We start from the raw sequence: 16,415 nt of genomic DNA, 5'->3' as shown, positions 1-16,415 counted from the left end.
TCGCATGCCACTGGTTAACCCCTCGCCTGCCAGCAGTGGCACGCGTGCCATAGGTTGCCGACCCCTGGTATAGCGTATTAATTACTGTACAAGCGGTTCCTATCCAATTCCCAATTTCTTTTCACCATCAGAGCTACGCTCTCTACATCAAGGGTGACGACAAAGCCACCACATCCAATGTGTCTAAGTACCTGTTTAAGCTCTCTGCAGGTTAGTGAGTATGACTTTTTTTTTTTTTTTTTTGACTCAACATATTATCCACAGTTTGTTTTTTGTCAATGTGCCGTTTATTATGACCTGTCAACCTCTGCATACCAGCTCAGGAAGCAAAAATAAAAAGCAAGTGACGGCGTTTGACATCACAGGACTTCGCTTACAAAAAATTCTGTGAAATGACAGCTTCTTGTAGGTATATGATTAGGTATTGAAAATCACAGACAAACGATTGGCCATTGACTTATTTACATATGGTGATGAAAAACCTGGCTTTTATTCCTCACACCAATGCCTTCTTCTTTCAACAGGAACAATCAAGCGCTTAGGCATTCAGTTTACTCACTGTTTTCAATTTGCACTCGCTGAATAGAAACAATCCAGCTATGGATATCTGATTGTGGTGCTAATTATTGAGCCCTTTGACCTCTCTCTTGTATCCCCTTTCCAGGCCAAAAGAACAGTGAGCAGCAGTACAAAAGGTGAATCAGTTCACAGTGCAATGATGAGCCAATTTTGACACGCACATATTCTTTGTTTTACATCACAGGGAAAGCTTTAGTTTAAACAGTTTGCTTAGGTGCATATACAGATTTTAAACATTTTTTTTGAATACAGGTTGATGTAAACACATTAAAAAAGGTTCTTGTTTTGTTTTGAGTATGTTTTGAAATAGAGGGAGTTTTCTATAAGTCTATACCAAAAACAATACAGTTATTGATAAAATGGTCTCCAAAAAGTGTTTGAAAGTTAATAATTTACAGGAAAAAACTATACCTTTGCAGGTATTGTACTCATAAATTAAGTACTTTGGTGCCTGTTTGAAACCAAAAGTTGTTTACACAATCTAGGTGCTTTTTTTCTTCATAATTGAGTGAAGCTTTGTCTGACACCTATCTGGACTTGAGGTCTATATGACAAGAAAACTGTTTCACTGCCACCCTGTGGTATTGATGAGCTTTTAGGGAGTTTGTCATCAATTGTGGAATATACTTCGCAGGCAGACTTGCTCGCTGTCGCCAGCATTTTTTAGAATGTTATATAACCCTTAATTCTGTTGGGAAAAACCAGGTCTGTGAAGTGTAAAAAAAAAACGTTAATTTAAAATATTGTATGCAGGTTTCATATTGTTCAAATCTTAATCGAAGCTAAAAACAAATTAATATAGTTAATGAAAATGTAATGTTTGTATTTGTTTGTATTGCAGACAGACAAGTGTTAATCAAGTCAAGTCGTGCAGTGAGAACCTGGCTGAGCAGCTTGTGGTCTGGCTCACCTCACAAGGTTAACATATTTTCACTACTTTACACTATGGATGCACAACAACAGTTTTTTCTTACAGATGCAGACAACTGGTAAAATCCTTCCCAAGATACTGTTACTTTTCTTTTAATACATGCTACAGGTAAAAAAAACCACCTACAATTTATTGCCTGCCTAAAGAAACCTGTGGCACAACATTAAGTGCCAGTACCCTGTTCAACACTTGGTGAGACAGGATGATCCAGGGCCTTGAAATGCTTTACAGTGCTCAGAACCTCTAAGCTCCACAGGCTACACCCTAAGGCAGACCCTCAGAGCATCGTCTGAAATTGTAGCCCACTGCCAACATGGAGTCAGAATGGCAACAGTTTGATGAGGATGTCGATTATGTGCTGGAAGTCACAGCCAAGGGTGATCTTGACTGGAGACTCAGGACATTGCATTTTTTATTATCACAATGGCAACAGACAGGTTTGGCTAAGAAACAACGTGCCACAGAGACGACAACTGCAGCACCCATTCCAAACAGGCGGAGGAACAAGATTTCCCATATCAGAAACACGCGGAGAGTACTGAGAATCCAATACAAGATGGCGAGCGATGAGGAGAAGGTAGCCCTGGCAGAGTTGAGGAGTGTGATGAAGGTCAGGCTGCACACCCTCCGACGTGCTGATTTGCACAGGAAGAGTGGCAAGGCACGGGCCCGTTAGTCATATCTTCGTTGCAAATCCATTTGGATTCACAATAAAGCTGCCTAGAGCGAAACACAGCTCTCATGTCCGAAGGAAGACATCAATCGCCACTTTGGGATCACTTATAGCGACGGCCTGAGAGAGCGAGACCTCAGACACTGTATTACCCTCATATTCGCACCAGAACCCTCCACCATGTTTAACACCAGCGAACGATCCCGGTAAGAAGTCAAGGAGGTCATCAGACCTGCCCAGACAGCATCAGTACCAGGCCTAAGTGGAGCTCCCTACAAGGGCTTTAAACAGACAGAACGAAACTTGTTGGACGGCCTTTGGAAGATTTTTAGGGTGATCTGGGGAAAAAGGAAGGGTACCCCAACATTAAAGTACCCCGAGGGAGTATGGATTTCCAAGGAGAATAACCCAAAGAGCATCACGCAGTTCAGAACAATCTCCCTCCTTTAGTGTTCAATGCAAGACTTTCTTTAAAGTCATTTCCAATTGCCTAATGGGATTTTTGCTGAAGGACTCGTATATTGACACCTCTGTCGCACGGTGTATGGAGTACATAGACGTGGAGACACAGCTGATCCGTGAGGTGCGATGGAGCGGGACAATTTGGCAGTAATGTGGCTGGACCTTGCCAATGCATATGGGTCGATCCCACACAAGTTGATGGAATTGGTCCTGAGAAGATACCATGTTCCAGAGAAGGTCTGCAATATCATTCTGGACTATCATGACAACTTTAGTCTGAAGGTGTCTTCTGGGACATCAACATCAGACTGGCATCGTCAGCTAATTTATTTGAGCGTGTTGTTTTTGGAGGTTTACGATCACTCCTCGTTGAAGATAAATACACCTAAACACATAAGGCTTCTTGAGAGAGCGACAGTTTATTGAACACAACACCCCACAACACTTCACACCTAAGTTAAACTTTAAAATAATTGACTGTCCTTTCTCCGCAGTTAGTCGTCATTGAATACTGTCAGTAAGAAAAAGACCAAGAAAATTTGATACGACATAGACCAAACAGACGGCAAATGGGGCTCATACATTAAGTTTAATTTACATTTTCTATGCCACATTCATTCACATTCAAATTATAGCTGCTGGTGTAATATTGGGTTAGGATTCATAAAATGTTTTGGCTCTTTTTCTGCATGCAGCACTCAGTGAACTATAACAATAGGGCTATGGATTGATTCACCCCGGATTACTTTTTTTCACTGGTACTGGAGAAATAGGAAGATTGGCTTTGAAAGTCCTTAAACTGCTTGAATGTGGCCATTAAAGGGTGTACCAACACTAAAAGTATTATAAAGATTAACATAAGTGCTTGAAATCTTTGAAAGTTGTAGTACTGACTGATTGAATATTATAGAATAGAATATGCCTTTATTGTCATTGTTACAACATGGGATATGCTGTGACAACGAAATTGGACGACTCCAGTCCCACATTTACAGTGAGGATAAGGAAACAAAGAAACAAAGGAACAAAGTTGTGAGGGTCAAACAGAGTTCCCGAATGTTTGATCTTACATTACACAGTCCAGCGTTCCTCCGAATCGCTCAGTCCACAATTAGTAGATTTGGGAGTCCACAATTGAAGGGATTTGTGAGTACAGTCAATAAACATGCCCGATTAAAGTCGCCGTCGACGATAAAGCTCCGTTGGGGCAGTGCAAGCTGACGTTCAGCAGCGGACAGGAGATATAGCGCTATGCTAACGTTAGCACCTGGCGAAACTGTTAGCGGTGGAAAGCATACAGCAAACACAAAGACCACAGTTAACTCTCCCGGTACATAGCTAGAAACTCCATATCGAGTGAGCATTGTGTATCAATGGTATTATAGCAGGGAACCAAGTGTCTATCGTGTTTTTATCTGATCTTTTTCATCTATCACACCGATTAACTGTGATAATATAATTTGCTGTTATTGGTCTGGTAACAGGTGGCACGGCGGCTGAGTGGTTAGTGCGTCTGCGGCACAGTTTTGAGGTCATGGGATCAAATCCAGCTACCAGCCTTCCTGTGCGGAGTTTGCATGTTCTCCCCGTGCTTGCGTGGGTTTACTCCGGGCACTCCGGTTTCCTCCCACATTTCAAAAACATGCATGTCAGGTTAATTGGGCGGTCCAAATTGTCCCTAGGTGTTAATGAGCGAATGGTTGTATGTACAGTGCATCCGGAAAGTATTCACAGCGCTTCACTTTTTCCACATTTTGTTATGTTACAGCCTCATTCCAAATTGTATTAATTTAATCTCTTATCTCGAAATTCTACACAAAATACTCCATTATGACAATGTGAAAAAGTTTTTTTTTTGTACTTTTTTTTTAATTTATTAAAAATAGAAAACTAAGAAATCACATTTACATAAGTATTCACAGCCTTTGCTTAATACTTTGTTGATCCACCTTTGGCAGCAAATACAGCCTCAAGTCTTTTTTAATATGATCCCACAGGTTTAGCACACCTATCTTTAGGCAGTTTTGCCCATTCTTCTTTGCAATAAGTCTCAAGCTCAATCAGGTTGAATGGGAGACGTTTGTGCACAGCCATTTTCAGATCTATCCAGAGATGTTCGATCAGATTCAAGTCTGGACTCTGGCTGGGCCACTCCAGGACATTCACGTAGTGGTTCTGAAGCCAATCTTTTGAGATCTTGGCTGTGTGCTTTGGGTCGTTGTCCTGCTGAAAAATGAACCTTCGCCCCAGCCTGAGGTCAAGAGCGCTCTGGAGCAGGTTTTCATCCAGGATATCTCTAAAGATAGGTATTGCTGCATTCATTTTTCCTTCTATTCTGACTAGTCTGCCAGTTCCTGCTGCTGAAAAACATCCCCACAGCATGATGCTGCCACCACCATGCTTCACTGTAGGGATGGTATTGGCCTGGTGATGAGCGGTGCCTGGTTTCCTCCAAACATGGCGCCTGGCATTCACACCAAAGAGTTCAATCTTTGTCTCATCAGACCAGAGAATTTTGTTTCTCATGGTCTGAGAGTCATTCAGGTGCTTTTTGGCAAATTCCAGACGGGCTTCCATGTTCCTTTTACTAAGGAGTGGCTTTCGTCTGGCCACTCTACCATACAGGCCTGATTGGTGGACTGCTGCAGAGATGGTTGTCCTTCTGGAAGGCTCTCCTCTCTCCACAGAGGAACGCTGGAGCTCTGACAGAGACACATGTAAAAGGCAAGAGACACTCTCGATCAAAACCGAGTGACCATCGGGTCTTTGGTCACCTCCCTAACTCATGCCCTTCTTCCCCGATCGCTCAGTTTAGAAGGCCGGCCAGCTCTAGGAAGAGTCCTGGTGGTTCCAAATGTCTTCCATTTACGAATAATGGAGGCCACTGTGCTTATTGGGACCTTCAAAGCAGCAGAATTTTTTCTGCATCCTTCCCCAGATTTGTGCCTCAAGACAATCCTGTCTCGCAGGTCTACAAACAGTTCTTTTGACTTCATGCTTGGTGATTGTGCTCTGACATGCACACTCAACTGTGGGACCTTATATAGACAGGTGTGTGCCTTTCCAAATCATGTCCAATCAACTGAATTTACTGCAGGTGGACTCCAATCAAGCTGTAGAAAGATCTCAAGGATGATCAATGGAAAAAAAGATGCACCTGAGCTCAATTTTGAGCTTCATGGCAAAGGCTGTGAATACTTATGTAAATGTGATTTCTTAGTTTTCTATTTTTAATGAATTCAAAAAAAGTAAAAAAAAAACAAAACCTTTTTCACATTGTCATAATGGAGTATTTTGTGTAGAATTTTGAGTTAAGAGATTATGTTAATACAATTTGGAATGAGGCTCTAACATAACAAAATGTGGAAAAAGTGTAGCACTGTGAATACTTTCCGGATGCACTGTATCTGTGTGCCGTGCAACTGGCTGGCAACCAGTTCAGGGTGTACCCTGCCCACTGCTCGAAGATAGCTGGGGATGGGCTCAGCACCCCCGCAATCCTAGTGAGGATAAGTGGTGCAGATAATGGATGGATGGTCCCGTAACTATTGGCCTGATAAATATCATGAATCCCTATTTTTTACCACCACTTTTTTTTTCTTCCCCCCCCCCAAAAAAAAAATTGGGATTGTTGCTGGACATATTTGTTGATCTATAAGTTTTGCGGTTCAGGGTTTACCCTTAAGGACTTGGAGTCAGTTCCGTTTGGTGTGGCCCTACCCATCCGAGATGCTATTTACCACTGCCGGGAACAGCCTTGTGCTGATTGGTCAGAGGAGGTCTGCCTGCTAATTGGCCGTCAAGACCGCACCAAACAGGCCCACACTATGACAATGGCAAAAGGCAAAACTGTAAGTTTCCTAATTAAGTGAGTTCTTAATCTTTAACCTGAAAGACATAATTAGAATGATGTAAATATACGATATACTCCTGTGTTTCCAGTCTGCAGGCTCTAATTTGTCCTTAGAGCCTCCTGCGACCACAGAGGCGGATGAGGAGGAAGATGGAATGTCAGACATCATCCAGGAGGTTTGTTTATGCATTGAGCCATCTGCAAAGTATCTTTTGATTATGAGCAAATGTTGCACTTAAAAGGTCACAGGACTGATTTGGAGTCAAGATTTGAGGGTCCAGGAGGTCCGACGACTCCTGCAGAGCTCCAAGCCAGTCCGGGTCAGCGTCATCCAGCTCCCAGAGGTCTCAGACCATGAGTATATAGAGGAGAAAGAGAACAAGTGAGTTGTACTGCTTGGGTCATTGCCAAAATAATATTTCTAAATTAATCTATGCTAACACCCCATCAACTTGCGCCATTTCTAGACTCCTCCAGCTGTGTCAAAGAACCATGGCCCTACCAGTAGGAAGGGGGCTCTTCACTCTGTTCTCTTACCAACCTGTCCCGACAGAACTTTTACCCATCCCTAAACTCAACCTAACAGGTAATAAAAATGATTCCTCTATATTTGTCGAGGTATCAAAAAAGTCAGGAACCCTAAAATCTTGTTAGGGACTTATCTTAAAGGGCTTCATATAATTTGCCAAGAAATTAAAAATGTATCAGTTCTATAGGTTTACATTTTCAGGAATTCATATTATTCATATTCCTAATGGATGGAATTAAAAAATCTTATCAATATGTTTCTGATTAAAAGGTATTGTATTCTCTGCACTGGATTATAAAGTGCACCTCCCAAAAAATTGTTTTTTTTTTTTATGTAAAAGGTGTGTCGGACAATAAAGGACTTGGAATCAAAATTGCTGTAAGGGCCGGGGTACACAAAAAATATAAAAGCGTCGTATTTGCGCATTGATTGATCAATCGCAATATATCACTGATCTCGATTGTATATTGATAAAATGGGTATCAGACGCAGATCGTGGCGTGGAGTGCGCCGGATCCTATCCACTAGATCACTATGAATTTAGATGACACATGAAAAGGCATGAGGTCTTATCTCATCCTCACAATATTTTTAGTGATGGTTCGAAATTGTTGCTGATTATTGGGCCAGGCTGCAAGAATACTTCTCAGGCATTTAACTGGTCGGTGGTTAAGCCGACCCGCAAGGTCTTTACAAAATGCACAAGATTCTGAACTGAATGACGAAAAATTGCATAGTGGGAAGTATTTTGGTGGTTCTGACCTGAAATAAGAGGATGTTATTGTGGGATGTAAATCCTGTCGTCCTGAGAGATCAAAATCAACACATGGCCGCACTTATTCAAAACACTAATTACTTACAATGCTCAGTTCTAGCTGAGAAAAAGCAAAACTATAATCTCTCTCCTCACGCATATTTTGTACCCTGACTAAAAATAGTGTGGTCATGAAATCATACCTAATTCGTTTTCATGTGTCGTCTGTATCCCAAGTGGTCTGTTGGACAGGATACCTTGTTCTCCACGCTGCGATCCGGATTTGATTCCTGATGCATTCAATGTAAAGCAATTGTGATCAACCATCCGTGTCTCTAGCTGTTGGTCAGGATTCAGTGCTCTTACCATTGCTATCGGGTTGGATCCCTATTGCAGCGATTGCTAAGTAATGTGGTTCACCGATACAATTTGTTGACTGATCAAAAATTGCATAAATATTGTAACGCATTGCAAGTTTTCTCCGCAAATAAGACGCACGTTGGAATTCCTGGCAAATTTGAGGGGTTTTTTGGTGCGCTTTATAGTCTGGAAAATATGGTTCATAAAAAAGTATATAAATGAAAAATTGGACTTTCATTTTAAACTTGCTCCCGCCAAAATACCAATTTATATTACCATACAAAATACAAATTTCTATTACCCATATCCAGGGTTTGCACAGGTGCTTGAAATCCTTGAAAATGGTTGTGTTTTAATGTTGTGTTTTCAAAGTCAGGAAAATGCTTGAGTTTTGGGTGAAGTGCTTGAAAATGATTGAAATCACTTTTATTGCCTTGTTTCTTGGCAGTGCGACTCGATAGACAACACTTTTAATGAACAAAAATCTATTTTAAAAAGTGCATAAAAATCACGCTGATGCTGGCTCCAGTCCTCATTATCAAGTTGTCATGTGAAGCATTACTGCCACCTACTGTCTCATCCAAGAGGACAGGTTTCTCAAGACCAGTCATGTTATTTCCCCTCTTTTTTTTCCGAGTAGTTATTTCTGCTTGGCTCACTGAGGAAAGCTGGCTCTTTTGGCTCCCAAATGGCTCCTCAATTTTTTTTATTTTGTGATATATGATCTGTAATTAAAAAAAAATGTTATGCACCATACTGTTGAGTAATTTGTAATTTCATGTTTTGCAAGGGATCCTTGCAAAATACATGAAATATACATTAAAAAGTTCACATTTACGAAAAGAATTGCAAAATACTGATTAATTTTATTTTTTTACACACTGAACATTTATAGTCGAACAACAACACAACCCCCTAAAATACAAAGCCATAGGAATATAAATTGAACATATTAACTCTTCAGTGCTATAAAAGTGATAAAATGCAAAACAAATTAACTACTAATGATTATATTCTTACCAATTTAAACCCAGATCCTCTGATAAACACACAAAATATATAAATTAGAAAAAAGTAAAACAAAAAGCAAAAGATCAGCATTCTCTAAGATAAAAAGATTGAATTCAATCAATTTCATTAAAATGAATAAACATTTTGCTAATTTTTCTGCTTTCATATATACAGTTCCTTTGTTTTTGTCCTCTGTATTGAACTCCATTTTTACCCAACACATATAGAGCTCTTTTCATGTTTGTAAACAAGTGTGGTGAGGGGCCTCGTGAGAGGTAAGAGAATTCTTCTTGGTCCGATCTGTGTTGTAAGAGGCGACTAAAGTGGAGGGAGCGAGGGGACTGGGGATCCTCTCCTCTCTATCTCTACTCCCTAAGAGACAGCAAGGCAAAGAAAGGGGGGCAGGAGACCGAAAGGTCTCGCAAACCCTAGTTATAGGGTCACTAAATGTGAGAGGATGTGGAAGTAAAGCAACTGAGTGGAAGAAAGAGGAGATCGGAAGAATGATGACTAAAAGGAAGGTTGATGTGATAGCCTTGAGTGAAACAAAGATGAAAGGAAAGGGTGAATTACAGCTTGGAGATATGTATGGTAGAACATCTGGAGTTACGGGTGGACATGCTAGAGAAGGAGTGGCTGTGCTTGTGAGTGAGAAAGCAAAGGAAAAACTGGTGGAGTGGAAAGAGATATCTTCCAGATTGATGTGGGTGTGGTTGAAGTGGGGTGTAGAAGTATGGATGTTTATAAGTGCATATGGACCTGGTTCAGAAAGAAGCGCTGAGGAGAAAGAGGAGTTCTGGAAGGACTTGTCCGAATGTGTGGCAAGTGCGAAAGAAGAGTGGAAAGTGGTAATACTAGGTGACCTGAATGCTAGAGTGGGTGATGGAACAGTTGAAAATGTGGTTGGTAGATATGTAGTACCAGGAATAAAAGTGGGAAGAAATTGATTGAGTTATGTGTGTGAGTTGGTGATTGGAAATACATTGTTTAAAAAGAGGGACGTGAATATGTCAGAGTGGATAGTTGCAAGATGGTGGACAGAGCACTTATGGATTATGTAGTGGTTAGGAAAGGGATGTTTGTTGGATGTGTATGTTTACAGAGGTGAAATGAGTGGTATGTCTGATCAATTTTATGTGGAAGGAAAACTGAGAATATATGGATCGTGGAGGGCTAGTTATAAGAAGAGTGTGAGGGAAGAGGTGAAAATGTCAGGGTTGAATAAGGCAGAAAAGGAAAGAGAGTTGAAAGAGAGGATAAGGGAAGAGTATGAACGGATTAGTAGAAGAGAAATGGAGAGTGTGGAAATTAAATGGAAGTAGTTTAAAGAGGCAATGTTGAGGAGTGCGAAAGAAGTGTGTGGAATGAGAAAAGTTGTTTGAGGTATTAGGAAAGGAAGTGAATGGTGGAATGATGAGGTATCAGAGGCTGTGACAGAAAAAAGATGTGCCTTTGAGGAGTTGCTGCAAGATAAGAGTGGCGATGCGTATGGAAGATATAAAGTGGAGAAAAGGTTGGTAAAAGCGGTAGTGGAAGCAGCGAAAAGGAAAGCAAGTGATGAATGGTGTCGAAAGATAGGAGTGAACTTTGAGAAAAGGAGAAGTGTTCTGGAAAGAAGTGAAGAGTAAGAAACAGTGAGTCTGGAAAGGAAGAGAAAGTGAATGATAAGGATGGTAGATTGCTGGTTAGCGGTAGTGCAGTCAGGACGAGATGGGCAGAGTATTTTGAGGAGTTGCCAAATGTGGAGGATGGGAGATAAGTGAGAGTCGAGGCGATCGATGGAATGGAGAGAACACGGGCGTGGTGGGTGATTTTAATGTGAAGCCTGTGGAAACATGGGAGGTGCAAGAGGCAGTGAAAGAAATGAAAGGGGGGAAGGCACCTGGGTTGGGTGGTTTTACTGCTGAATGCTTGAAAAAAGGCGGCACATCTACGATTGACTGGTTAGTACACTTGTTGAATGTATGCTTTTTAAGTGGTGTGGTTCCTGTTGATTGGTGTAGTGCATGTGTGGTGCCATTGTATAAGGGTAAAGGTGATAAGTATGAATGTAGCAATTCGAGAGATATCAGTTTGTTGTCTGTGCTGGGTAAGCTGTCTGGAAGAGTCTTGATTAAGAGAGTGAGAGAAAGAACAAATGAGGTGGTGATGGAGGAGCAGAGTGGTTTCAGGAAAGGAAGAGGATGTGTGGATCGGGTGTTTGCAGTACGACAGGTGTGTGAGAAATATTTTGCAAAAGGTAAGGATGTTTATTTGGCTTTCATGGACTTGGAAAAGGCGTATGACAGAGTTGATAGAGAGGCGTTGTATCAAGTGATGGTAATGTATGGAGTGGGTGGAAAGTTGTTGGAAGCATTGAAGAGTTTTTATATGAGCAGCAAAGCATGTGTAAGAGTCGGGAGTGAGACAAGTGAGTGGTTCCCTGTGCTGACTGGTGTGACACGGGGGTGTGTGATGTCACCATGGCTGCTAATGTGTACACAGGGATCAGAATTTTCCGCGGATCCGCGGATTTCCGCTGTTTTTGAACCCCAAAGGTCATTCCCGTAAATCGTCTAAATTCGATGAGAAAATATTTTGGGGGGGTGAGGTATGATACGTGACTGTTTCATCACCCCAAGTTAGCAGTTAGAGATCGCGAGAAAAATCGACTCCTACCATTGGTCGATAGGTTCGCTGATAACCAATCAGCGGAGCTTTTGTTCAGAGCATTGGCTTTCTCAAACATGGCGCTCCTTCCGGTCTTTTCAAACGGTGAAATGAGTGTTTGAAAAAGTAAATATGAAAATACTAAAAAAAGAAGACGAGGCTTTTGTCTCCGAGATTGATAAAGGAATCAAGAATAAATTTAAGTGGTCATGGCTGGAGAAGACTGTCACAGTAAACGTTAAAATCTGCGCAAAGATCGAGGAAGTTACAGAAACTTTGAGCCAGTTCATCGCAAAGTGTGATGTTCCAGGGAAAGCAAAGTGTCTATACTGTGTCGATCTGATCAATGATGGTACGCGAGGTTGTGTGGCACTGATCGATCATGCTAAAATGAACAAGCACAAAGCAAAAATAGCTTGCCGGCGATCAAATTATGCACTCGGATCCGCATTTAAAAATCGGCAGTGAAACTAACAGTAACACCACCGGTTCAACATTATTGGCCGTTCCAAATCCTTCCACTTCAAATACTAGCAGCAGTCAACCACTGGTTCCCCTGTGTGACAGAAAATCCCAATCTGAGGTATTTATAAATCTATTTATTTATTAAATGATTTTATCTTTTGTGTTTATACAATATTTAGAACAGGATAAACAAAATTTATGACATGTATTTTCTTTAAGCATGTTCAGTTTGTGCATTCTATTTTCAAATTAATGATGAATGGTTATTAATGTATATATTTTCATATATATTGTTGATTAGTAGCTAAATACAAGGTCCATCTTCATCATCAAAACACAACAACAATGGTGATGGTTGTAACATTGTAATCCCCCAATTGTTTTAAACATCTTAAAACTGAAAAAAATACATGGTTTCTGTTTTGTTGGATTTAATTTATTCTAGTGCAATTTTCACATAGCAAATAAGATAAATGCTGTTGGCTGAGCCCCCCACCGGGCTCCGCCCTGGACCTGGCCGGGGCCTACGGCCCCTGGACCCTGGCTATTTCAGCTGAAAAAGAAAATCTCCATTCTGATCCCTGTGTACATGGATGGTGTGGTGAGAGAGGTGAATGCAAGAGTATTTGGGAGAGGTGTAGAGATGATGGACAACAGTGGAACAGTGTGGCAGGTAAGTCAGTTGTTGTTTGCAGATGACACAGCGCTTGTGGCTGATTCTGAGGAAACATTGAGAATGTTGGTGACTGAGTTTGGAAGAGTATGTGATAGGCGTAAGTTATGTGTCAATGTTGGGAAGAGTAAGGTGATGAAGTGTTCACGTGATGGAGTGGGCATGATGTTAGAAATCAGGTTGCATGGACAGGTGCTGGAAGAAGTTGAAAGCTTTAGGTACTTGGGTTGTGATATGGCTGCAGTTGGTGGAATGGAGTGCGAAGTATTGCAGAGTGAATCAAAGAAGCAAGGTTTTGGGTGCTCTGAGGAGAGTGATGAGAAACAAGAGTATGAGTATGGATGTTAAGAGGGGACTGTGTGAGAGTGTGATTGTGCTGTACTGTGTTATATGGTGCAGAGACTTGCAGCCTGGACGCAGATTTAATCAGGAAATTTAATGTTTTTGAGATGAAGTGTTTAAGGAGTATGTTAGGAGTGACAAGATTGGATAGATTGAGAAATGAAATTTTGAGAGACAGAACTGAAGTAGTCGTGAAACTGAGCAAGCGTGTTGATAAGAGAGTTCTCGGTTAGTTTGGACACATGGAGAGGATGGATGAGGAGCGAATGTTGAAGAGGATCTACAGAGCAGAAGTCAATGAAAGGAGACCAAGAGGAAGGCCGCGATTGACGTGGATGGATGGTGTTATGAGTGCACTGCAGGAAAGAGGTCTAAATATAATGGAGCTCTTGTTGGTGATAGGAAGGAGTGGAGAGGTGTTGTGAAAGGATAGTGGGATTGTGGACGCGTTCTTTAGGATGGGCTGGGCACCCGTATGATGCGGCAGGGATAAACCAGTGAAAGCTGTCGGGCCCTGCGGTTGAACAAAAGAGTGTGTTGTGTCACCCTGACCCGAGTGACATGGCCGCTTTCTGGTGTCCCATTTCATCTGGAGGGACGAAAGCATGACCAACTTAGGTGCTGAGGTGCCTAACTTGTGTGGGTGTTTGGGCAATTGGCCATGGTCCAAAAGTGTTTGTGTTTTTTTTTTTCCCCTTTTATTTTCTTTGTTATTGTATGTGTTTGTCTTGCTGTCGGTCACCCCTCTTGAGGGATATGACCAAGGTAAATAGATAGATAGAAACAAGTGTGACGTAGCTGAGCTGCGTCTGCATTGTATAAGCAGAATGGCAGAATTCTTGCCATTTTATAAATGTAAATGTCTGCATTTATATAGCGCTTTTCAAGTCAATGTAAACCTCCCAAAGCGCTTTACAATGTGCTTCACACTCTTCCCTTTTACACATTAACTAACCGACAGTGTTCTCGTTGGCCTGCGTCCCTGTGTCCTAGACGCATCATTTTTGCTTGGGACGCATTGTATGAAATCAATGTGCGTCCCCGGGGCGCAACCTTTTTGACACCAAATTGTCATTATTACCCGATTACTTTTTTTTTTCGACGAAAGATAATAAACGAAAGAATACTCCTAGCAAGAAAATGACTTTTCTGCCAAAATTGACTCAATTATATTCCTGGTTACACTATGAGGAGGATGATAATGGAAGCTACATGTTCTGCGATGCGTGCACCCAGTGGGACAAAAAAACTGGATTGCATAAATTATTTCGCAGTACGAACTTTCAGAAAAGCACATTGGATCGGCACAACGACAATGAAAACCACAAATTAGCTATGGAAATTCCGTTGCTGCAATTGGACCTTGAGAAGGCATTACAACTGTGGCGGGACAGCAGACCACGAAGAATATATGAACTGAAAAATCTGAAGTGATTAAAACTGCATGAATATATAGACTAATATTTCAGCAATATTATTTTGTATAATCAACAATATTTTTGTGAACTAAAAGTGATAACTGCTTTGTATTACCAAATAACTGTGATGATTAAAACTGAATGAATATATAGGTTTATATATTTATTTATATATTTGTCGCCGATTTACAATTTCAACCCCGATAACACAAAATTTTGGGGACCCATAGCGCTCTGTTTGGACCCATAGATTTTTGAGCATGCGAGTCCCCGGGACCCATCACTTTTCAGAGGTAAAATGAACACTTAACCAATAGCAGCGTCAGCCATGCAAGTCAACTACCTGCTATCGGGGGCATTAGGGATTGAGTGTCACTTCTACACGAAGGAGCCGGGATTCGAACCTGCGACCTCTTGATCCCAAGATGAGCGCTTTACCTAATGTCGCTATATAGCAGCTGATTGACTCAAAAGATCGTAGACCATAGATAGGAACAGCGTAAAATAGCACAAATTTGTGCCAGCAGCAAGATAACGACTTTATTTTAGTCATCATAGTCAGCAAAAAAAATGTTATTTTGATTCGCGCTGGATTTCTTCCTTTGAAGGTATTGGAAAAATCGCAGTTTATGAACCCTGCTGATCTATTTATAATGTCTCATGTTGATTTCATGTTATAGGCCGTGCTCCACCTAGGAACACCATGGTAGACTTAAACAGTGGGAACATTGATGTTCCTGCTAATATGCCCAGTTGGCCCAGCTTCCACAATGGCGTTGCTGCTGGACTAAAGATTGCCCCCGCATCGCAGGCGAGTCTCCACCCCTGGGCCGTGACATATTCTTATGGTCATGTGTAAAAACCAATGATTGCGCCCGGTTCTTTTCGGTTCAGGTGGACTCCGCCTGGATTGTGTACAACAAGAACAAGAACCAAGAGATGGCCAACGAGCATGCTGGCTTCCTTATGGCACTCGGCCTGAATGGACACCTCACCAAGCTGGGCACACTCAATATACATGACTACCTAACCAAGGTGCACTTGTTTCATTTGATAGCACGTCCCAAAATATTTCTTGCATTTTAAATTGTTGAAAGAAGCATGGATTTGCATTATACAGTCGTACAAAAGCGTTTTAGCATCCCTGATCATCCAGATTTTCCTTTGAAAATCGTTGGTTGTTGGGATCAGAAATGTTATTGGATTTACAGTGGAATACTTACTTAAACAATAGTAGGCTGGTGCATAAATTTGGGCACCCCAACAGGAAAAAATACATTCTCTTTTTGCAGCCTCTAAACGCTTCATATTGCTTCCATTGGGGGAAACAGTGCCTTGCAAAAGTATTTGCCCCCCAATTTCTGACATACAGTATTGCCAGACTTATATATATATATATATACATATATATATATATATATATATATATATATATATATATATATATATATATAAAAATAAAGCTCAAAATATTTTAAGAGTCTACAACATGCGAGACAGAATCGTGAGAATAAAGTATATTTATTTACCGTCATAAATTGTGCTAACGGGTAAAAAAGATTGAAAAACATGCATTGTAAAAATATTGAGACCTTTTGAGTTGATACTTTGTACAACCTCCGTTGGTTGTGATCACAGCCACATGTTTTTTTTAGGGCATGTCTATTGTTTTTGCACAGAATACTCGCCCATTTTCCTTACAAAACAGCTCAAGTT

General features: G+C 41.1%; 1 protein-coding gene across 1 annotated transcript in view; it reads left to right on the top strand.

Moving 5' to 3' along the window:
• anapc1 (anaphase promoting complex subunit 1) overlaps positions 1-16,415 on the top strand; it is a 105,811-nt gene that overhangs the window by 47,453 nt on the left and 41,943 nt on the right. Inside the window, exons 25-33 of the mRNA XM_088350915.1 lie at positions 132-210; positions 665-695; positions 1,421-1,497; positions 6,318-6,496; positions 6,588-6,674; positions 6,741-6,880; positions 6,966-7,084; positions 15,380-15,510; positions 15,594-15,734. Of these exons, the coding sequence (XP_088207041.1) occupies positions 132-210; positions 665-695; positions 1,421-1,497; positions 6,318-6,496; positions 6,588-6,674; positions 6,741-6,880; positions 6,966-7,084; positions 15,380-15,510; positions 15,594-15,734 (984 nt within the window). The remainder of the gene's footprint in view (positions 1-131; positions 211-664; positions 696-1,420; positions 1,498-6,317; positions 6,497-6,587; positions 6,675-6,740; positions 6,881-6,965; positions 7,085-15,379; positions 15,511-15,593; positions 15,735-16,415) is intronic.

The sequence above is a fragment of the Urocampus carinirostris genome, chromosome 13 (genome assembly GCF_059441175.1).
Source record: "Urocampus carinirostris isolate Australia breed hairy pipefish chromosome 13, RoL_Ucar_1.0, whole genome shotgun sequence".
In the NCBI taxonomy this organism is placed as follows: Eukaryota; Metazoa; Chordata; class Actinopteri; order Syngnathiformes; family Syngnathidae; genus Urocampus; species Urocampus carinirostris.
This window is presented reverse-complemented; position numbering and strand designations above follow the sequence as displayed.